This window comes from Oncorhynchus kisutch, linkage group LG1, assembly GCF_002021735.2.
Source record: "Oncorhynchus kisutch isolate 150728-3 linkage group LG1, Okis_V2, whole genome shotgun sequence".
Classification (NCBI taxonomy): domain Eukaryota; kingdom Metazoa; phylum Chordata; class Actinopteri; order Salmoniformes; family Salmonidae; genus Oncorhynchus; species Oncorhynchus kisutch.
This window is the reverse complement of record NC_034174.2, coordinates 34,451,270-34,468,558: the sequence shown is the minus strand read 5'-3', so window position 1 is coordinate 34,468,558 and position 17,289 is coordinate 34,451,270. Positions and strand designations below refer to the sequence as shown.

Here is a 17,289-nt window from a genome sequence, read left to right as displayed (position 1 = left end):
CGACCTCACGAATGCTCTTTGTGGCTGAATGGAAGCAAGTCCCCGCAGCAATGTTCCAACAACTAGTGGAAAGCCTTCCCAGATACGTGGAGGCTGTTAAAGCAGCAGGGGGGCAGCCGTGGACGCTGTGCTGCAGCGTCTTCCCGCTGCCGACATGCCCAAGTTCCCCCACGTTAAAATTGAGGGTCTTCGGGTGGTTGTTGCTCGAGTCTGCCATGACTGGTAGTTTTGGCTAACTAGCTATATGTTCCTGTCGCAACCAGTCTCAGCACGTAGCGTGGCTGGACTTTGAACTCTAGTTTACTTTCCGTAATTACACGTAACACAATTTACTAATTTTACGTTAAACTAAGTCATTCATTAAACTCTTAATCTTACAATTCATTCATATTTTTTATTAAATATAGTTTACTTTAGCTAAACACTAACGTTAGCTGTCGAATTACACAAAACTTTCCTGTCAACTGTGTATCAATAAAAACAGTCATCTGGAAAATATGCCGGTTGGAGTAACGTTTTAGTCCCTCTCGCAAGCATAGCTACAAAATAAATGTGAGATGTGAAGAAATATCCGTCTAGAACTTCGATAAGACATTATAGGCGATGGAATGCACATCGGATGGAACCAATCTCAAAGTCTGTACCATTTTCCGTAACGTCAAAGTGACGTAAACACAAGCGGAAATAAAAGCCAAAGAAAGGCGTGGTGTTTTCTTATGAGTGAGAGTGACAGTGTTTCTATCCAATCGGTTTATAACAGAAAAGCATAATTGTCCAATAGTGTACCCCCAGAACAGATAACTTTACGGTTGTACTTCCTTGGTAACCCACATGGAAACAGACCGGTTCTATGTGTGTTTAGAGTTAACGCGCCGATTATAACAGATTCAAACATTGAAGAAATAACGAGCAAGGGGGCATTATTGTTAGATGTTATTGGTTACTTATAAGACTTTAATAAACATAACACAGCCATGAAGATCGAAGAAGTGAAAAGCACCACGAAAACGCAGCGCGTCGCCTCTCACAGCCATGTGAAAGGACTCGGGCTAGACGAGGCCGGGAATGCAAAGCAAAATGCGTCAGGTCTTGTGGGGCAGGAGGCTGCAAGAGAGGTAAGTTAGCCTAGCTAGCTAGTTACGTGAACGTAAGTCTTGAAGTTGGCTACTTTTAGTTATTTAGCCACGGTATGTGATATATATATATACATTTTTTAAAATTTAATTTCACCTTTATTTAACCAGGTAGGCAAGTTGAGAACAAGTTCTCATTTACAATTGCGACCTGGCCAAGATAAAGCAAAGCAGTTCGACAGATACAACGACACAGAGTTACACATGGAGTAAAACAAACATACAGTCAATAATACAGTATAAACAAGTCTATATACAATGTGAGCAAATGAGGTGAGAAGGGGGGTAAAGGCAAAAAAGGCCATGGTGGCAAAGTAAATACAATATAGCAAGTAAAACACTGGAATGGTAGTTTTGCAATGGAAGAATGTGCAAAGTAGAAATAAAAATAATGGGGTGCAAAGGAGCAAAATAAATACAGTTGGGAAAGAGGTAGTTGTTTGGGCTAAATTATAGGTGGGCTATGTACAGGTGCAGTAATCTGTGAGCTGCTCTGACAGTTGGTGCTTAAAGCTAGTGAGGGAGATGAGTGTTTCCAGTTTCATATCACGTGGCTTTGCAGGCCATTGTCCTTTGGAATGTTATTTATTTTATGTCTTTCAATATTTTATGTTATGTTTTTTTCTGTCAACAGGCTTGTGGTATTATTGTGGAACTGATCCGCTCAAAGAAGATGTCAGGAAGGGCAGTTTTACTGGCTGGACCTCCCGGTACAGGAAAGGTAGATCAAATGTTACTGCAGTACTTCAATGACACCTGAAAGTAATTGTGAAATGTCTAATATGCTTACTGTGTCTACAGGGGTGTATTCACTAGGAACCAACTAGAACCAAATGGAAGTGAACAAAATGGGGAGGGACCTACCTGAATGTGTCCAATAGAAACTTGTTTTTTGTTGCAAAACATACTTTTGGACTGATGATTATACCTTTGACCTCCACATTAATAGAAATACGAGACTTGAGACTTTAACCAACCCTACTTCTCCCCCTTGCAGACTGCCCTGGCTTTGGCTATGGCACAGGAACTGGGCAACAAGGTGCCATTTTGCCCCATGGTGGGTAGTGAGGTCTACTCTTCAGAGATCAAGAAAACAGAGGTGCTGATGGAGAACTTCAGGAGGGCAATAGGTGAGGGGCCACACACAAACACGGGCCACTGGGAATGAATTACATACACACACACATACCTGGGTCAATTGGAGACCAGATAACGCTCCACCCTTCATTCACCAGCTACACCACCATCAGAATAGTCAGGGGTTCTCTTCCACGCCCCTCCTACTAGGCTGACTAGGGTAGGGGATCAGTGTGGCTGTTGACACTGGGGGAAATGCTTGAAAGGGGCATTGGGGGAAGGGGTTTGTTCGAGTGTTAACATTATGGCAGGTAGCCTCGAGGTTAGAGCGTTGGGCCAGTAACCAAGAAGTGACTGGTTCGAATACCGGAGCCGACAAGGTGAAAAATGTATTACTGTGCCCTTGAGCAAAGCACTTAACTTGGTGGCCATGGCCCACTCCCTGCAGGTGTCTCGGGGAGAGTTGGAATATGCAAAAAAACAAATTTCCATTACATACTTGTGTGTAGCAGGACAAATATAAGCACCACGCCAAATTATTATTATTCACTGTCACAGAGAAGGGAATGGAGCTTGGGTTGAGAGGTGGTGGTCAACACCCTCACCCCTACCTAGGATAGAACACGAGTGTTACGATGGAGGGAAAGGGCAGGGTACATTCTGAGCACTCTGAAAAACAGCCTCTCCCTCAGAGGCGTGCCCCCCCCCCCCCCACACACACACACACACAACAATAGCCCAGTCACCTGTGCACCACTCACACACCGAGAGGCTGTATGCAGAAGGAACAAGGGCTACAGTGTGATCACATTACACAGAAAGAGGACCATGCACTGTACACACAATCACTCTCTTCTCACATTCTCCAATAAATGATCTGCCAGGTAGAATAAAGGATGGTATTATTGGCTCAAGAGAATAAAGGCTTTACAGAGTCTTCATTCAGTATGTGTGACCCTGTTCTTCATCCTCCAGGGCTGCGTATCAAGGAAACCAAGGAGGTGTATGAGGGGGAGGTCACAGAGCTGACCCCCTGTGAGACGGAGAACCCCATGGGTGGTTACGGGAAGACAATCAGCCATGTCATCATCGGACTGAAGACAGGCAAGGGCACCAAGCAGCTCAAGGTCAGGCACCTGTCGGAGGCTAGACCAATCCATGTAGAAGTTGGCCTTAGGCACAGATCTAGGATCAGCTATAACAGTTAGGGAGGGTGGGGGACACAACTGGCCCTAGCTCAGTGTCTAGCGACAACTTCATTCTACTCATGAATGGGCACGAAGCGCTCTGTAAAAACACTCATTCTTATCTTACTGTCTCTGTTTGTGTGTAGCTGGATCCCAGTATTTATGAGAGCCTGCAGAAGGAGCGTGTGGAGGCGGGAGACGTCATCTATATTGAATCAAACAGTGGAGCCGTCAAGGTATCAATACACTTCCACCTATTTAATACACTTTTATACAAACACTCACCTTGAAAAGGCTCCCATACACAAATTACACATTTACAGTGGCTCAAACAATTCAAAGTCAAAGTAATTGACATACTACAAAAACTAACAAGCAAGTACACAAACTAAGAATATTCTTACAAACTACACTAAACGCTATGCCCTTATGCCCCAGTCCTCCATGCCGGCTTTGTTTTATCTCCGTCAGTCCTCCGGCTCTGTTTCATCTCTCTACTGTACACTGGAGTTCTTCCAGCTCTTCATCGGCACTGGGTTTTATTCCCCCTATCTCTCCATCTCTCCCTCTGTTCTGGTGGACGGGCCTCGTGGCCTGTGTTGACACGTGTGTTGACGGCCTCTTTAATTGGTGCAGGTGGGCTGAGGTTGCAGGTGGGGAGGGGTGGTCCTTACATTTGTTGCTGTTGACAGCCCTTGCAGGACCCTCCCTGAATCTTACTCTTTCATCCCCCTGCCTCTTTCATGCCCTCCTCGAGGTGGCATTGAGTCCAGTCATACCCCTGCTTTCCACCTCCTCCCTTCATCTTATTCCCCTATGAAGTGATGGGCATAGTTTCAGCCACCAGACCTCCTCTGATGGGATTGAGTTAGTACACTGAACAAAAATATAAAAGCAACATTTTCTAAGATTTAGTTCAGGTCATATAAGGAAATCAGTCAATTTAAATACATTCATTAGGCCCTAATCTATGGATTTCGCATGACTGGGAATACAGAAACATTATTATTATTATTATTTTTAAATAGGGGGGCGTGGATCATAAAATCAGTGAGTATCTGGTGTGACTATGGCTGGTCCCGTATTACTGTCACACCGGCGGTCACGAGTCATGAACGCAGTCAAATTCCACGTGACCGTTTAGTCACAGTAATTAGGCTTTTTCAAGCTCTGTTGCTGTTATTGTCCCTCTAATCACTCTCCCATCAATGCAAATGTATTTTCACGTTTGGGGAAGATAATGTTCACCATTAAAAATGTACCTTTAAAATAAAGCATTGCATGCATAAATCGCATTTGCCGTCACTTTCGAGAACGATGTTTTCCCGCTAATTTCTTGCATTTTGGAACATTCGCGCTAATAGCCCACTGCCGTGTGCGCATTGTTGTTCTTATAATGTGGGGAAAAAATTGCCTAATAGTTTAGCAACATTTTAACCTAAACGATCGGCCTCAATGCTTTTAAACATTTTTTTATGCAAGTGGTGGTATTAATTTGGTCTCTATCGCATCTCACCCCTGCTGTCCCAGAGTATGTTTCTAATATTTATTCCTTGCAGAGAAGGACGAGTTGACCATTAGAATAGGTCAACGTTTGTACTATGGGGGATATTAGATTGACATAGGCTAATGCTTTTGCTGTTCGTTAGGCCTACTCAGCTTGATGGCTGCTGAAAAGTAGGCTAAATGTGGACAGTTCTAACATCAATATGTGCCTGGGAATTCCATAAGAGGGACTCGCGCACTTGCATCACCGACGTGTCGGTCTTCGTTCACTTGTAGCCTACTTAGCTGAAATGCCTGTGAGAAGGATCCGATCATGTGACTGGCATTGGCTACATCTGAGAGAGCCATGTGAGTGAAGGGTGCTTTGGAGCACGGCAGCCGGGAGAAGGGAAGTATAATTAGCCTATTATATTCAGCCCAAGGGCACAACGGCCACTTTGTCAGCAAATTACATGGATTTTTTAGGAGGCATTATGGCCACACAAGGTGGGCCGCTGGGAAATTCAAGGCTTGGTGAGAATATTATCAAGTGCTTGTCAAATTGTGAATGAGAGACTGAAGTATGTGCAGCTTTTGACTTTTCTCAAATCATCAGTCCCATCATGCAGTCTTAGAATGTATTAAACATCAAAACATATAGCCCAACGTTTGTATTACAACTAAAGTTAAATAAATAACTCTAAATGAAGCATGTAGGAGGACCAGTTCTTTGTTAACTGCTCAACACAGAATAGCCACATGTCCACACTTCCTTTTGAAATTGTTTGGAGAAAATATCCTTTCTATTTTATTAACCTATGTTCGATTGTATTCTTCATGCAATAAAATAATACAAAATAATGGCATGGAATTCGAAGCAAATCTTGTCTGCTGAATGAACTAGTGTAGCTTGTGGTATGTTGTCCCACACCTCTTCAATGGCTGTGCAAAGTTGCTAGATATTGATGGGAACTGGAACACTCTGTTGTACACGTCGATCCAGAGCATTTCAAACATGATCAATGGGTGACATGTCTGGTGAGTATGCAGGCCATTGAAGAACTGGGACATTTTCAGTTTCCAGGAATTGTGTACAGATCCTTGCAACATGGCCATGCATTATCATGCTGAAACATGAGGTGATAGCAGCAGCTTAATAGCATGACAATGGGCCTCAGGATCTCGTCACGTTATCTCTCTGCATTCAAATTGCTATCGTTAAAATGCAATTGTCTAACTTATGCTTTCCCATAACCCCACCCCCATCATGGGGCGCTCTGTTCACAACGTTGACATAAGCAAACCACTCGCCCACACGACGCCATACACGCTGTCTGCCATCTGCCCGGTACAGTTGAAACTGGGATTCATCCGTGAAGAGCACACTTCTCCAGCGTGCTAGTGGCCATGGAAAGTGAGTATTTGCCCACTGAAGTCGGTCACGATGCCAAACTGCAGTCAGGTCAAGACCATGGTGAGGACGACAAGCACACAGATGCGCTTCCCTGAGATGGTTTCTGCAGAAATTCTTTGGTTGTGAAAACCCACAGTTTCATCAGGTGGCTGGTCTCCGATGATCCTGCAGGTGAAGAAGCCAGATGTGGAGTTCCTGGGTTGGCGTGGTTACACGTGGTCTGTGGTTGAGACCGGTTGGGCGTACTGCCAAATTCTCTAAAAGGACATAGGTGGTCTATAGTAGAGAAATTAACATTAAATTATCTGGCAAACGCTCGTGGACATTCCTGCAGTCAGCATGCCAATTGCACGCTTCCTTAAAACTTGACATCTATGGCATTGTGTTGTGACAAAATATGAGTTCCCATTTATTGTCTCCAGCACAAGGTGCACCTGTGTAATGATAATGCTTTTTAATCAGCATTAAACAGATTATTTTTGCAAAGGAGAAATGCTCACTAATAGGGATGTAAACATTTGTGCACAAAATTTGAGAGCAATCATCTTTTTGTGCGTATTAAACATTTCTGGGATCTTTTATTTCAGCTCATGAAGCATGGGACCAAGACTTTACATGTTGCGTTTATATTTTTGCTGAGTATGCTTGTGTTCTGTGTTTAACCATTCCATCTGTGTGTGGCTTGTGCGCAGAGACAAGGTCGGTGTGACACATTTGCCACAGAGTTTGACCTGGAGGCTGAGGAGTACGTGCCGCTGCCCAAGGGGGACGTCCACAAGAAGAAAGAGATAATCCAAGACGTCACGCTACACGACCTGGATATTGCCAACGCTAGACCACAGGTACACACAGACACAGTCTCTCCTAGACCACAGGTACACACAGACACAGTCTCTCCTAGACCACAGGTACACACAGACAGTCTCTCCTAGACCACAGGTACACACACACAGTCTCTCCTAGACCACAGGTACACACACACACAGTCTCTCCTAGACCACAGGTACACACACACACAGTCTCTCCTAGACCACAGGTACACACACACACACACAGTCTCTCCTAGACCACAGGTACACACACACACACAGTCTCTCCTAGACCACAGGTACACACACACACACAGTCTCTCCTAGACCACAGGTACACACACACACCGTCTCTCCTAGACCACAGGTACACACACACACAGTCTCTCCTAGACCACAGGTACACACACACACACAGTCTCTCCTAGACCACAGGTACACACACACACAGTCTCTCCTAGACCACAGGTACACACACACAGTCTCTCCTAGACCACAGGTACACACACACAGTCTCTCCTAGACCACAGGTACACACAGACACAGTCTCTCCTAGACCACAGGTACACACAGACACAGTCTCTCCTAGACCACAGGTACACACAGACACAGTCTCTCCTAGACCACAGGTACACACAGACACAGTCTCTCCTAGACCACAGGTACACACAGACACAGTCTCTCCTAGACCACAGGTACACACAGACACAGTCTCTCCTAGACCACAGGTACACACACACACAGTCTCTCCTAGACCACAGGTACACACACACAGTCTCTCCTAGACCACAGGTACACACACACACACAGTCTCTCCTAGACCACAGGTACACACACACAGTCTCTCCTAGACCACAGGTACACACACACAGTCTCTCCTAGACCACAGGTACACACAGACACAGTCTCTCCTAGACCACAGGTACACACAGACACAGTCTCTCCTAGACCACAGGTACACACAGACACAGTCTCTCCTAGACCACAGGTACACACAGACACAGTCTCTCCTAGACCACAGGTACACACAGACACAGTCTCTCCTAGACCACAGGTACACACAGACACAGTCTCTCCTAGACCACAGGTACACACAGACACAGTCTCCCCTAGAGCCTGGTTAGTGAATAAGACTGCACTGCAGATATACACTTCAGGAAAATAACTGTTGCTCTGAAAACAATTTATGTGCAACAACAAAAAAACACACTTGATCTTTGGTAGTTAACCACCTAGTGTCTATTTCTGCGCCTAATGGAAATCTAAATGATCGTTGGTATGACCCCACTCTTATGGAATAAAGTGTGATTGCTCTCCTCTCAGGGAGGTCAAGATATCCTGTCTATGATGGGACAACTGATGAAGCCAAAGAAGACCGAGATCACAGGTAAGACCTGAACAACTGAGTCTAACTTCTTTAAAACCCACTTCCCATATCCTTGTTGAAATAGCAGCTTGTACTTTCAAAACCCCAACCTCCCCCACAATAAACATCACTCAAAAGAAACCCATTCTTTCTGCTCTCTCCTTACCTTTTGCTTGGCTCCCTTGCTTGACCCCTAGACAAGCTGCGAGCTGAGATCAACAAGGTGGTAAACCGTTACATTGACCAGGGTGTGGCTGAGCTGGTCCCCGGGGTGCTGTTTGTGGACGAGGTGCACATGCTGGACATTGAGTGTTTCACCTACCTGCACCGAGCCCTGGAGAGCACCATCGCACCCATCGTAGTTTTCGCCTCCAACAGGGGCAACTGCCTCATCAGGTGGGTGTGCTAATGTGCATGCACGTGATTGCAACTCAGTCCGTTTGAATATGAGTCAGTGATAATCTGTTTGTTTTGGAAGCCAACTTTGCTCTGTTCACGGACCCTTCTGTGTGGTTGGTTTCTCAGGGGGACAGAGGACATCAGCTCTCCTCATGGCATTCCTCTGGACCTGCTGGACAGGGTCATGATCATCCGCACCATGCTCTACACACCACAGGAGATGAAGCAGGTGTGTGTGATGGCATCCCTATATATGAAGTGTGTGTTTAAGAGATGCTATGTTTGTGTGGTCACTGGTGTGTTGCTGACAGTGTGTGTGGTCTCCGTAGATCATTAAAATCCGAGCTCAGACTGAGGGGATCAACATCAGCGAGGAGGCCCTCAGTCACCTGGGAGAGATTGGAACTAAGACCACCCTCAGGTAACACTCACCAATCTGTTACTCTGCACATGCGTGCACACACTCCACTTGTCTCGTGTGTGTATATTGACTCACCTATCCCTCCTCTGTCAGGTATGCGGCGCAGCTGCTGACCCCAGCCAGTCTGTTAGGCAGAGTCCAGGGGAAGGAGGGAGTAGAGAGGGAGCAGGTGGAGGAGATCAACGAACTCTTCTACGATGCCAAGTCCTCCGCTAAGATCCTCCAGGACCAGCAGCACAAGTACATGAAATAAAGAACTAACACCCCTTCTCCAGTTCATCCACCCTTCGCTACATCCCTCAGCTGCAGTTTCTACCACAGGGCTAAGCATCATGTTTGCCCTGGCAGTTCTTTTAAAAATCTCCCAGTTCTCCATGTAAAGTTCATCCCTCTCTTCTTTCTTTTGTCCTGTATTACATCCTGTCTCTTGTTCAACACCCCCCCCCCCCCCCCCCCCCCAAGCTGTGCCTCAGACTGTAGTGGTTTGTACCGTTCTGATAAAAACATTTAAGGTTATTTGCTTGTTAATAAAAATGGATTTGTCATTGTTGCTCGCAGACTTATTCTCAGATACATATAGAATAGACACTGCTAGATTAACTATACTGCACTAGCTAGTGATACTGATACCGTAAGGACTGGGAATGACAGAGATCGTACAATGATGAACATCCTCTTGCAAATGAACACTAGGTACATACACTGAACAAAAATATAAATAACATGTAAAGTGTTGGTTTCATGAGCTGAAATAAAAGATCCCAGAAATGTTCAGAACACACAAAAAGCCTATTTCTCTCAAACTGCACAAGTTTGTTTACTTCCGTGTTAGTGAGCATTTCTGCTTTGCCAAGATAATCCATCCACCTGACAGGTGTGTCATATCAAGAAGCTGATTAAAGAATGATCATTAACAGTGGTGGGACCAACTCACTATCATGAGTCCCCAGCAAGTCACAAGGTCCAAGTCGGTTACCAAGTAGAACAGGTCGACTCCAGTCAAGCATTCTAAGAGCAAGTTTTTATTTTGTCAACACGTGTTGATTAGCCTATATAATGGAAACCTTGTAGCAGGTTTTAAGGGTGTAAAATCAGCAGAAGGCAAGGCAGGTTGTCATTCTCAGTGTACATTTATTTACAGGTCTTGGTGATCCAAATATACACGGGCAATAGCCCAAAAGAAATCGCCTATGTATAAGGGTTAACCTGACCTATCTGAACCGACACAGGTAGAGGGTAAGAATGCACAGCCTCCCCTTGAGAAACCAAATCGAATCTGTCAAACAGGTAGGCCTGCATAATATAAGCACAGGGTCCCCAGAACCATACAATTACCCAATTGGCAACTATAACCAATAAACGGGTTCTACAATATAAAAGGCACTTTTCACATCCACTGTTACATTGGTAGCTTCGTCTTAAGAACAATAATTTTCTCTTAAGTTCTGACTCTAAAGCGTGTGGCGCCGGCCCTGTTGCGCTCTCCAGCAACAAAAACGACATAGAAATAGGACACATACACACGGAACGTTGGATAGTCCTACATATATATTTCTGTTTCATGTTTGATAAGCCTACAGATACATTTCCATTTAGAAAACCATGTGTTACCCTGCTCTAAATCGGCGTGATGTTCAAAGCGCACATGGACGTTCGTAAGACTCATGAGGTAGAAGTTATGTTTATTTCATTCATGCATGGTTTCCTTTGTTCATATGTCCCGGGTTATGTCAGAGTTCCGACATGGAACAGAAATGTCTACCTGTTGGAATAAACGGTACGTTGATGTAATGATGAAACCCTAGAAATTGTCATATTATATGGAATATTGATTTACCACATAGGGTCTATGCATTTAAACGTGTGAAAGCAACAGCAAACGTTTAAAAATATAGGGGGAAAAACACCCCCCCCCCTGGCGGAAGTTTGGAGAGGGCATGTTTTCTCCACAGTAATAATTAATTTGAACAACAAATTCCAAATGGAAGTTTTATAAGTACATTATGTGTTGATTGAGTTTGTTGGTCCAATCAGGAGTGCCGATTGTGTGTTTCAATAGCCAAATTAGCTAAAGGTTTTTGGCAAGGGTGACGCTGCGACTACTGTCTCTGGCTGCGTGTAGCGTAATCCACCTAGCCTCTGCCAAAAAATTTGTGACAAACCGTTACAATTTGATTTGATTATCTGTCCAGGTTTTGTATTGGTCACATACACATGGTTAGCAGATGTTAATGGCAGTGTAGTGAAATGCTTGTGCTTCTAGTTCTGACCGTGCAGTAATATCTAACAAGTAATCTAATAATTTCACAACTACTTTATACACACAAGTGTAATGGAATGAATACGAATATGTACATATAAGTCTCAAGTCAAAGTCGAGTTGAGGCTCCAAGTCATAAAATTTGTGACTTGAGTCAGACTCAATTCATGTGACTTGAGTCCACAACTCTGATCATTACACAGGTGCACCTTGTGCCAGGACAATAAAAGGCCACTAAAATGAGCAGTTGTGTCACACAACGTAATGCCATAGATGCCTCAAATTTTGAGGGAGTGTGTAATTGGCATGCTGACTGCAACCATGTCTACCAGAGCTGTTACCAGACAATTGAATGTTCATTTCTCTACCAATGATGTTTTAGAGAATTTGTCAATACATCCGACCGGTTTCAAAATCGCAGACCATGTGTAACCACACCAGCCCAGTTTCTCCACATCCGGCTTCTTCACCTGCGGGATCGTCTGAGACCAGCCACCCATACAGCTGATGAAACTGTGGGTTTGCACAAGTCAGAAACCGTCTCAGGGAAGCTCATCTGTGTGCTCGTCGTCCTGATCAGGGTCTTGACCTGACTGCAGTTCAGCATCGTAACCGACTTCATTGGGCAAATGCTCACCTTAGATAGCCACTGCCATGCTGGAGAATTGTGCTCTTCAGATTAATTCTGGTTTCGATGGCAGACAGCGTAGCGTGTATGGCATGTCAACATTGTGAGGGCCCCATGGTGGTGGTGGGGTTATGGTATGGGCAGGCATAAGGAACGTACAACAAACACAATTGCATTTTATCAATAGCAATTTGAATGCAGAGATACCGTGATGAGATCCTGAGGCCCATTGTCAAGTAATTCATCTGCCGCCGTCACCTCAAGTTTCAGCATGATAATGCATGGCCCCATGTCGCAAGGATTTGTACACAATTCCTGGAAGCTGAAAATGTCCCAATTCTTCTATGGCCTGCATACTTACCAGACATATCACCCACTGATCATGTTTGGGATGCTCTGGATAAACAGCGTGTCCCTGGTCCTGCCAATATCCAGCAGCTTCGCACAGCCATTGAGGAGGAGTAGAACAACATTCCATAGGCCACAATCAACAGCCTGATCAACTCTATGCGAAGGAGATGTGTCACACTGTATGAAGCAAATGGGGGTATCTATGACCAACAGATGCATATCTGTATTCCCAGTCATACAATCCATAGATTAGGGCCGAATGACATTATTTCAATTGACTGATTCTTTTTATATGAACTGTAACTCAATATATTCTTTGAAATTGTTGCATTTATATTTTTGTTCAGTGTATATTCATAAAGAATCAGTAGTGCCTATGTAGCCGATGTGAAATGGCTCTAGCTAGTTAGCGGTGGTGCGCGCTAGTGGCATTTCAATCGGTGACGTCACTTGCTGAGAGCTTGAAGTAGTGGTTCCCCTTGCTCTGCAAGGGCCGCCGCTTTTGTGGAGCGATGGGTAATGATGCCTCGAGGGTGACTGTTGATGTGGGCAGAGCGTCCCTGGTTCGGGGCGAGGGGATGGACTAAAGTTATGTTACACCTACTCAACTTGACACCAAGTTAATGCCCACTTAAACTCATTTCTTGACATTCTGACTTCTTATAGAATGAGGGTTCAAGCTTTTAATAAAAAAGTTAAGAAATACTTGACCAAAACAAGGCACATTCAGTCACACCAGTGTGGTTTTCGATGTAGGCCAGGCTGGAGTATAAGAAGTGGCTTTGCTGCCTCTGCTACTTCCTGATTAGTCGACCCTGGAAGGCGTTCTCTCGCCCTGAATGTGCTCCATTGAACACAGACTGAATGTGCTCCATTGAACACAGACTGAATGTGCTCCATTGAACACAGACGGGGCAACTTTACAAGCACGCTCTGTCAATACAACATAATTATTTGACTGGAGCTACTTGACTTCAGTGCAAGTGGGTGATGGATCTACAGTATGTCAGACTGTGGATATGTACTGTATAAACATCTATAGTTCATGCAGCAGGGAGAGGGGAGGGGGGCACAGTGTTTGACAGTAAAGTGTGTCTCCCTCTTGTCTTTGACCATCCTCAACTGTCCTGTATATGGAGTGGAAACATACCTTATTTACATAAGTATTCAGATCCTTTACTATAGGACTTGAAATTGAGAAACATCAAGGATGATCAATGGATACACCTGTTTCCATTGATCATCGTTGAGATGATCCACATCGATGGAACAGTAGTGGAGAGGGTAGCAAGTTTTAAGTTCCTCGGCATACACATCACAGACAAACTGAATTGGTCCACTCACACAGACAGCATCGTGAAGAAGGCGCAGCAGCGCCTCTTCAACCTCAGGAGGCTGAAGAAATTCGGCTTGTCACCAAAAGCACTCACAAACTTCTACAGATGCACAATCGAGAGCATCCTGTCGGGCTGTATCACCGCCTGGTACGGCAACTGCTCCGCCCTCAACCGTAAGGCTCTCCAGAGGGTAGTGAGGTCTGCACAACGCATCACCGGGGGCAAACTACCTGCCCTCCAGGACACCTACACCACCCGATGTTACAGGAAGGCCATAAAGATCATCAAGGACATCAACCACCCGAGCCACTGCCTGTTCACCCCGCTATCATCCAGAAGGCGAGGTCAGTACAGGTGCATCAAAGCTGGGACCGAGAGACTGAAAAACAGCTTCTATCTCAAGGACATCAGACTGTCAAACAGCCACCACTAACATTGAGTGGCTGCTGCCAACACACTGACTCAACTCCAGCCACTTTAATAATGGGAATTGATAGGAAATGATGTAAATATATCACTAGCCACTTTAAACAATGCTACCTTATATAATGTTACTTAACCTACATTATTCATCTCATATGCATACGTATATACTGTACTCTATATCATCGACTGCATCCTTATGTAATACATGTATCACTAGCCACTTTAACTATGCCACTTTGTTTACATACTCATCTCATATGTATATACTGTACTCGATATCATCTACTGCATCTTGCCTATGCTGCTCTGTACCATCACTCATTCATATATCCTTATGTACATATTCTTTATCCCCTTACACTGTGTATAAGACAGTAGTTTTGGAATTGTTAGTTAGATTACTTGTTGGTTATTACTGCATTGTCGGAACTAGAAGCACAAGCATTTCGCTACACTCGCATTAACATCTGCTAACCATGTGTATGTGACAAATACAATTTGATTTGATTTGAGATGTTTCTACAACTTGGAGTCCTCCTGTGGTAAATTCAATTGAATGTAAAGGCACACACACCTGTCTATATAAAGTCCCACAGTTAACAGTGCATGTCAGAGCAAAAATCAAGCCATGAGGTCGAAGGAATTGCCCGTAGAACTCCGAGACAGGATTGTGTCGAGGCACAGATCTGAGGAAGGGTACCAAAAAATGTCTGCAGCATTGAAGAAGAACACAGTGGCCTCCATCATTCTTTAATGGAAGAAGTTTGGAACCACCAAGACTCTCCATAGAGCTGGCCGCCAGGCCAAACTGAGCAATCGGGGCAAAAGGGCCTTGGTGGTGAGCGTCAGAGTTCCTCTCCACTCTGGCGATGAAAGAATCTTCCAGAAGGACAACCATCTCTGCAGCACTCCACCAATCAGGCCTTTATGGTAGTGTCCAGATGGAAGCCACTCCTCAGTAAAAGCACATGACAGCCTGCTTAGAGTTTGGGCACCTAACTCATCATAACTCATGAGAAACAAGATTTTCTGGTCTGATGACACCAAAATTGAACTCTTTGGCCTGAATACCAAGCGTCATGTATGGAGGAAACCTGGCACCATTCCAACGGTGACGCACGGTGGTGGCAGCATCATGCTGTGGGGACGTTTTTCAGCGGCAGGGACTGGGAGACCATCAAGGGAAAGTACAATCAGAGCTCAGGACCTCAGACTGGGGCGAAGGTTCACCTTCCAACGGGACAACGACCCTAAGCACACAGCCATGACAACGCAGGAGTGTCTTCGGGACAAGTCTCTGATGTCCTTGAGTGGCCCAGCCAAAGCCCGGACTTTAACCCAATCAAACATCTCTGGAGAGACCTGAAAATAGCTGTGCCCCGCTGCTCCCCATCCAGCCTGACAGAGCTTGAGGATCTGCAGAGAAGAATGGGAGAAATGTCCCAAATAGCATCATACCTAAGACTTGAGGCTGTAATCGCTGCTTCAGCGAAGTACTGAGTAAAGGCTCTGAATACTCATGTAAATGTGATCAGTTTGTTTTTAATACATTTGCACAAAAAAAACAAATAATTAAAGGGGGAAAAAAACAATTGAATCCATTTTAGAATAAGGCTAACGTAACAAAATGTGGGAAAAGTCAAGGGGTCTGAATACTTTCCCGAATGCACTGTATCCACTGGGATTCTCTGCCTCTAACTCCATTACAGGGGCTGAGTCACTGGCTTACTAGTGCTCTTCCATGCCGTCCCTAGGAGGGGTGTGTCACTTGAGTGGATTGAGTCACTGACGTGATCTTCCTGTCCGGGTTGGCGCCCCCCCCTTGGGTTGTGCCGTGGGGGAGATCTTCATGGGCTATACTTGGCCTCGACTCAGGGTGGTAAATTGGTGGTTGAAGATATCCCTCTGGTGGTGTGGGGGCTGTGCTTTGGCAAAGTGGGTGGGGCTATATCCTTCCCGTTTGGCCCTGTCCTGGGGTATCGTCGGACAAGGCCACAGTGTCTCCTGACCCCTCCTGTCTAAGCCCCCAGTATTTATGCTGCAGTAGTTTGTGTCGGGGGGCTAGGGTCAGTTTGTTATATCTGCAGTACTTCTCCTGTCTTATCCGGTGTCCTGTGTGAATTTAAGTATGCTCTCTCTAATTCGCTTTCTTTTTTCTCTCTCGGAGGACCTGAGCTCTAGGACCATGCCTCAGAACTACCTGGCATGATGACTCCTTGCTGTACCCAGTCCACCTGGTTGTGCCGCTGCTCCAGTTTCAACTGTTCTGCCCGTGGCTATGGAATCCTAACCTGTTCACCGGACGTGCTACCTGTCCCAGACCTGCTGTTTTCAACTCTCTAGAGACAGCAGGAGCGGTAGAGATACTCTGAATGATCGGCTATGAAAAGCCAACTGACATTTACTCCTGAGGTGCTGACCTGTTACACCCTCGACAACCACTGTGATTATTATTTTACCCTGCTGGTCATCTATGAACATTTGAACATCTCGGCCATGTTCTGTTATAATCTCCATCCCGCACAGCCAGAAGGGCTTTAGAAATACATTTGATTTGAAAAGTATTCATCCCCCTTGGTGTAATTCCTTTTTTGTTGCATTACAACCTGTAATTTAAATAGGTTTGTTTGGATTTCATGTAATGGACATATTTCCAAATTGGTGAAGTGAAAAAAATGACATACCACCTATGTAGCCCCTAAATAAGATATGATGCAACCAATTACCATCAGAAGTCACATAGTTAAAGTACACCTGTGCGCAATCTCAGTAATATTAGATGTGTGTGTATATATATATATATATATATATATATTACATACACACAGCTGTTCTGAAAGGCCCCAGAGTCTGCAAATCCACTAAGGAGCTCTCCAAACAGGTCAGGGACAAAGTTGGAGAAGTACAGATCAGGGTTGAGTTATAAAAAAATATCCACAACTTTGAACATCCCACAGAGCACTATTAAATCCATTATTTAAAATGGAAAGAATATG

The 17,289-nt window shown here is 44.8% G+C and overlaps 1 protein-coding gene across 1 annotated transcript; it reads left to right on the top strand.

The window, feature by feature from the left end:
* Positions 1-713: 713 nt before the first annotated feature.
* On the top strand, positions 714-9,841 carry LOC109895611 (ruvB-like 1). Its single transcript, XM_020489457.2, has 11 exons — positions 714-1,115; positions 1,768-1,854; positions 2,131-2,263; positions 3,186-3,337; positions 3,544-3,633; positions 6,989-7,138; positions 8,429-8,492; positions 8,669-8,867; positions 8,997-9,099; positions 9,200-9,291; positions 9,385-9,841. Exons 1-11 carry the CDS (start codon positions 975-977, stop codon positions 9,542-9,544), a joined length of 1,371 nt encoding a protein of 456 aa, XP_020345046.1. The 5' UTR covers positions 714-974; the 3' UTR covers positions 9,545-9,841.
* Positions 9,842-17,289: the final 7,448 nt, after the last annotated feature.

Bases quoted from the DNA above. Each gene is read 5' to 3' on its own strand.
- LOC109895611 (XM_020489457.2), top strand. From the start codon at position 975: ATGAAGATCGAAGAAGTGAAAAGCACCACGAAAACGCAGCGCGTCGCC. The intron at 3,634-6,988 runs GTATCAATACAC...GCTTGTGCGCAG, and splicing joins CAAACAGTGGAGCCGTCAAG to AGACAAGGTCGGTGTGACAC. The intron at 9,292-9,384 runs GTAACACTCACC...CTCCTCTGTCAG, and splicing joins GGAACTAAGACCACCCTCAG to GTATGCGGCGCAGCTGCTGA.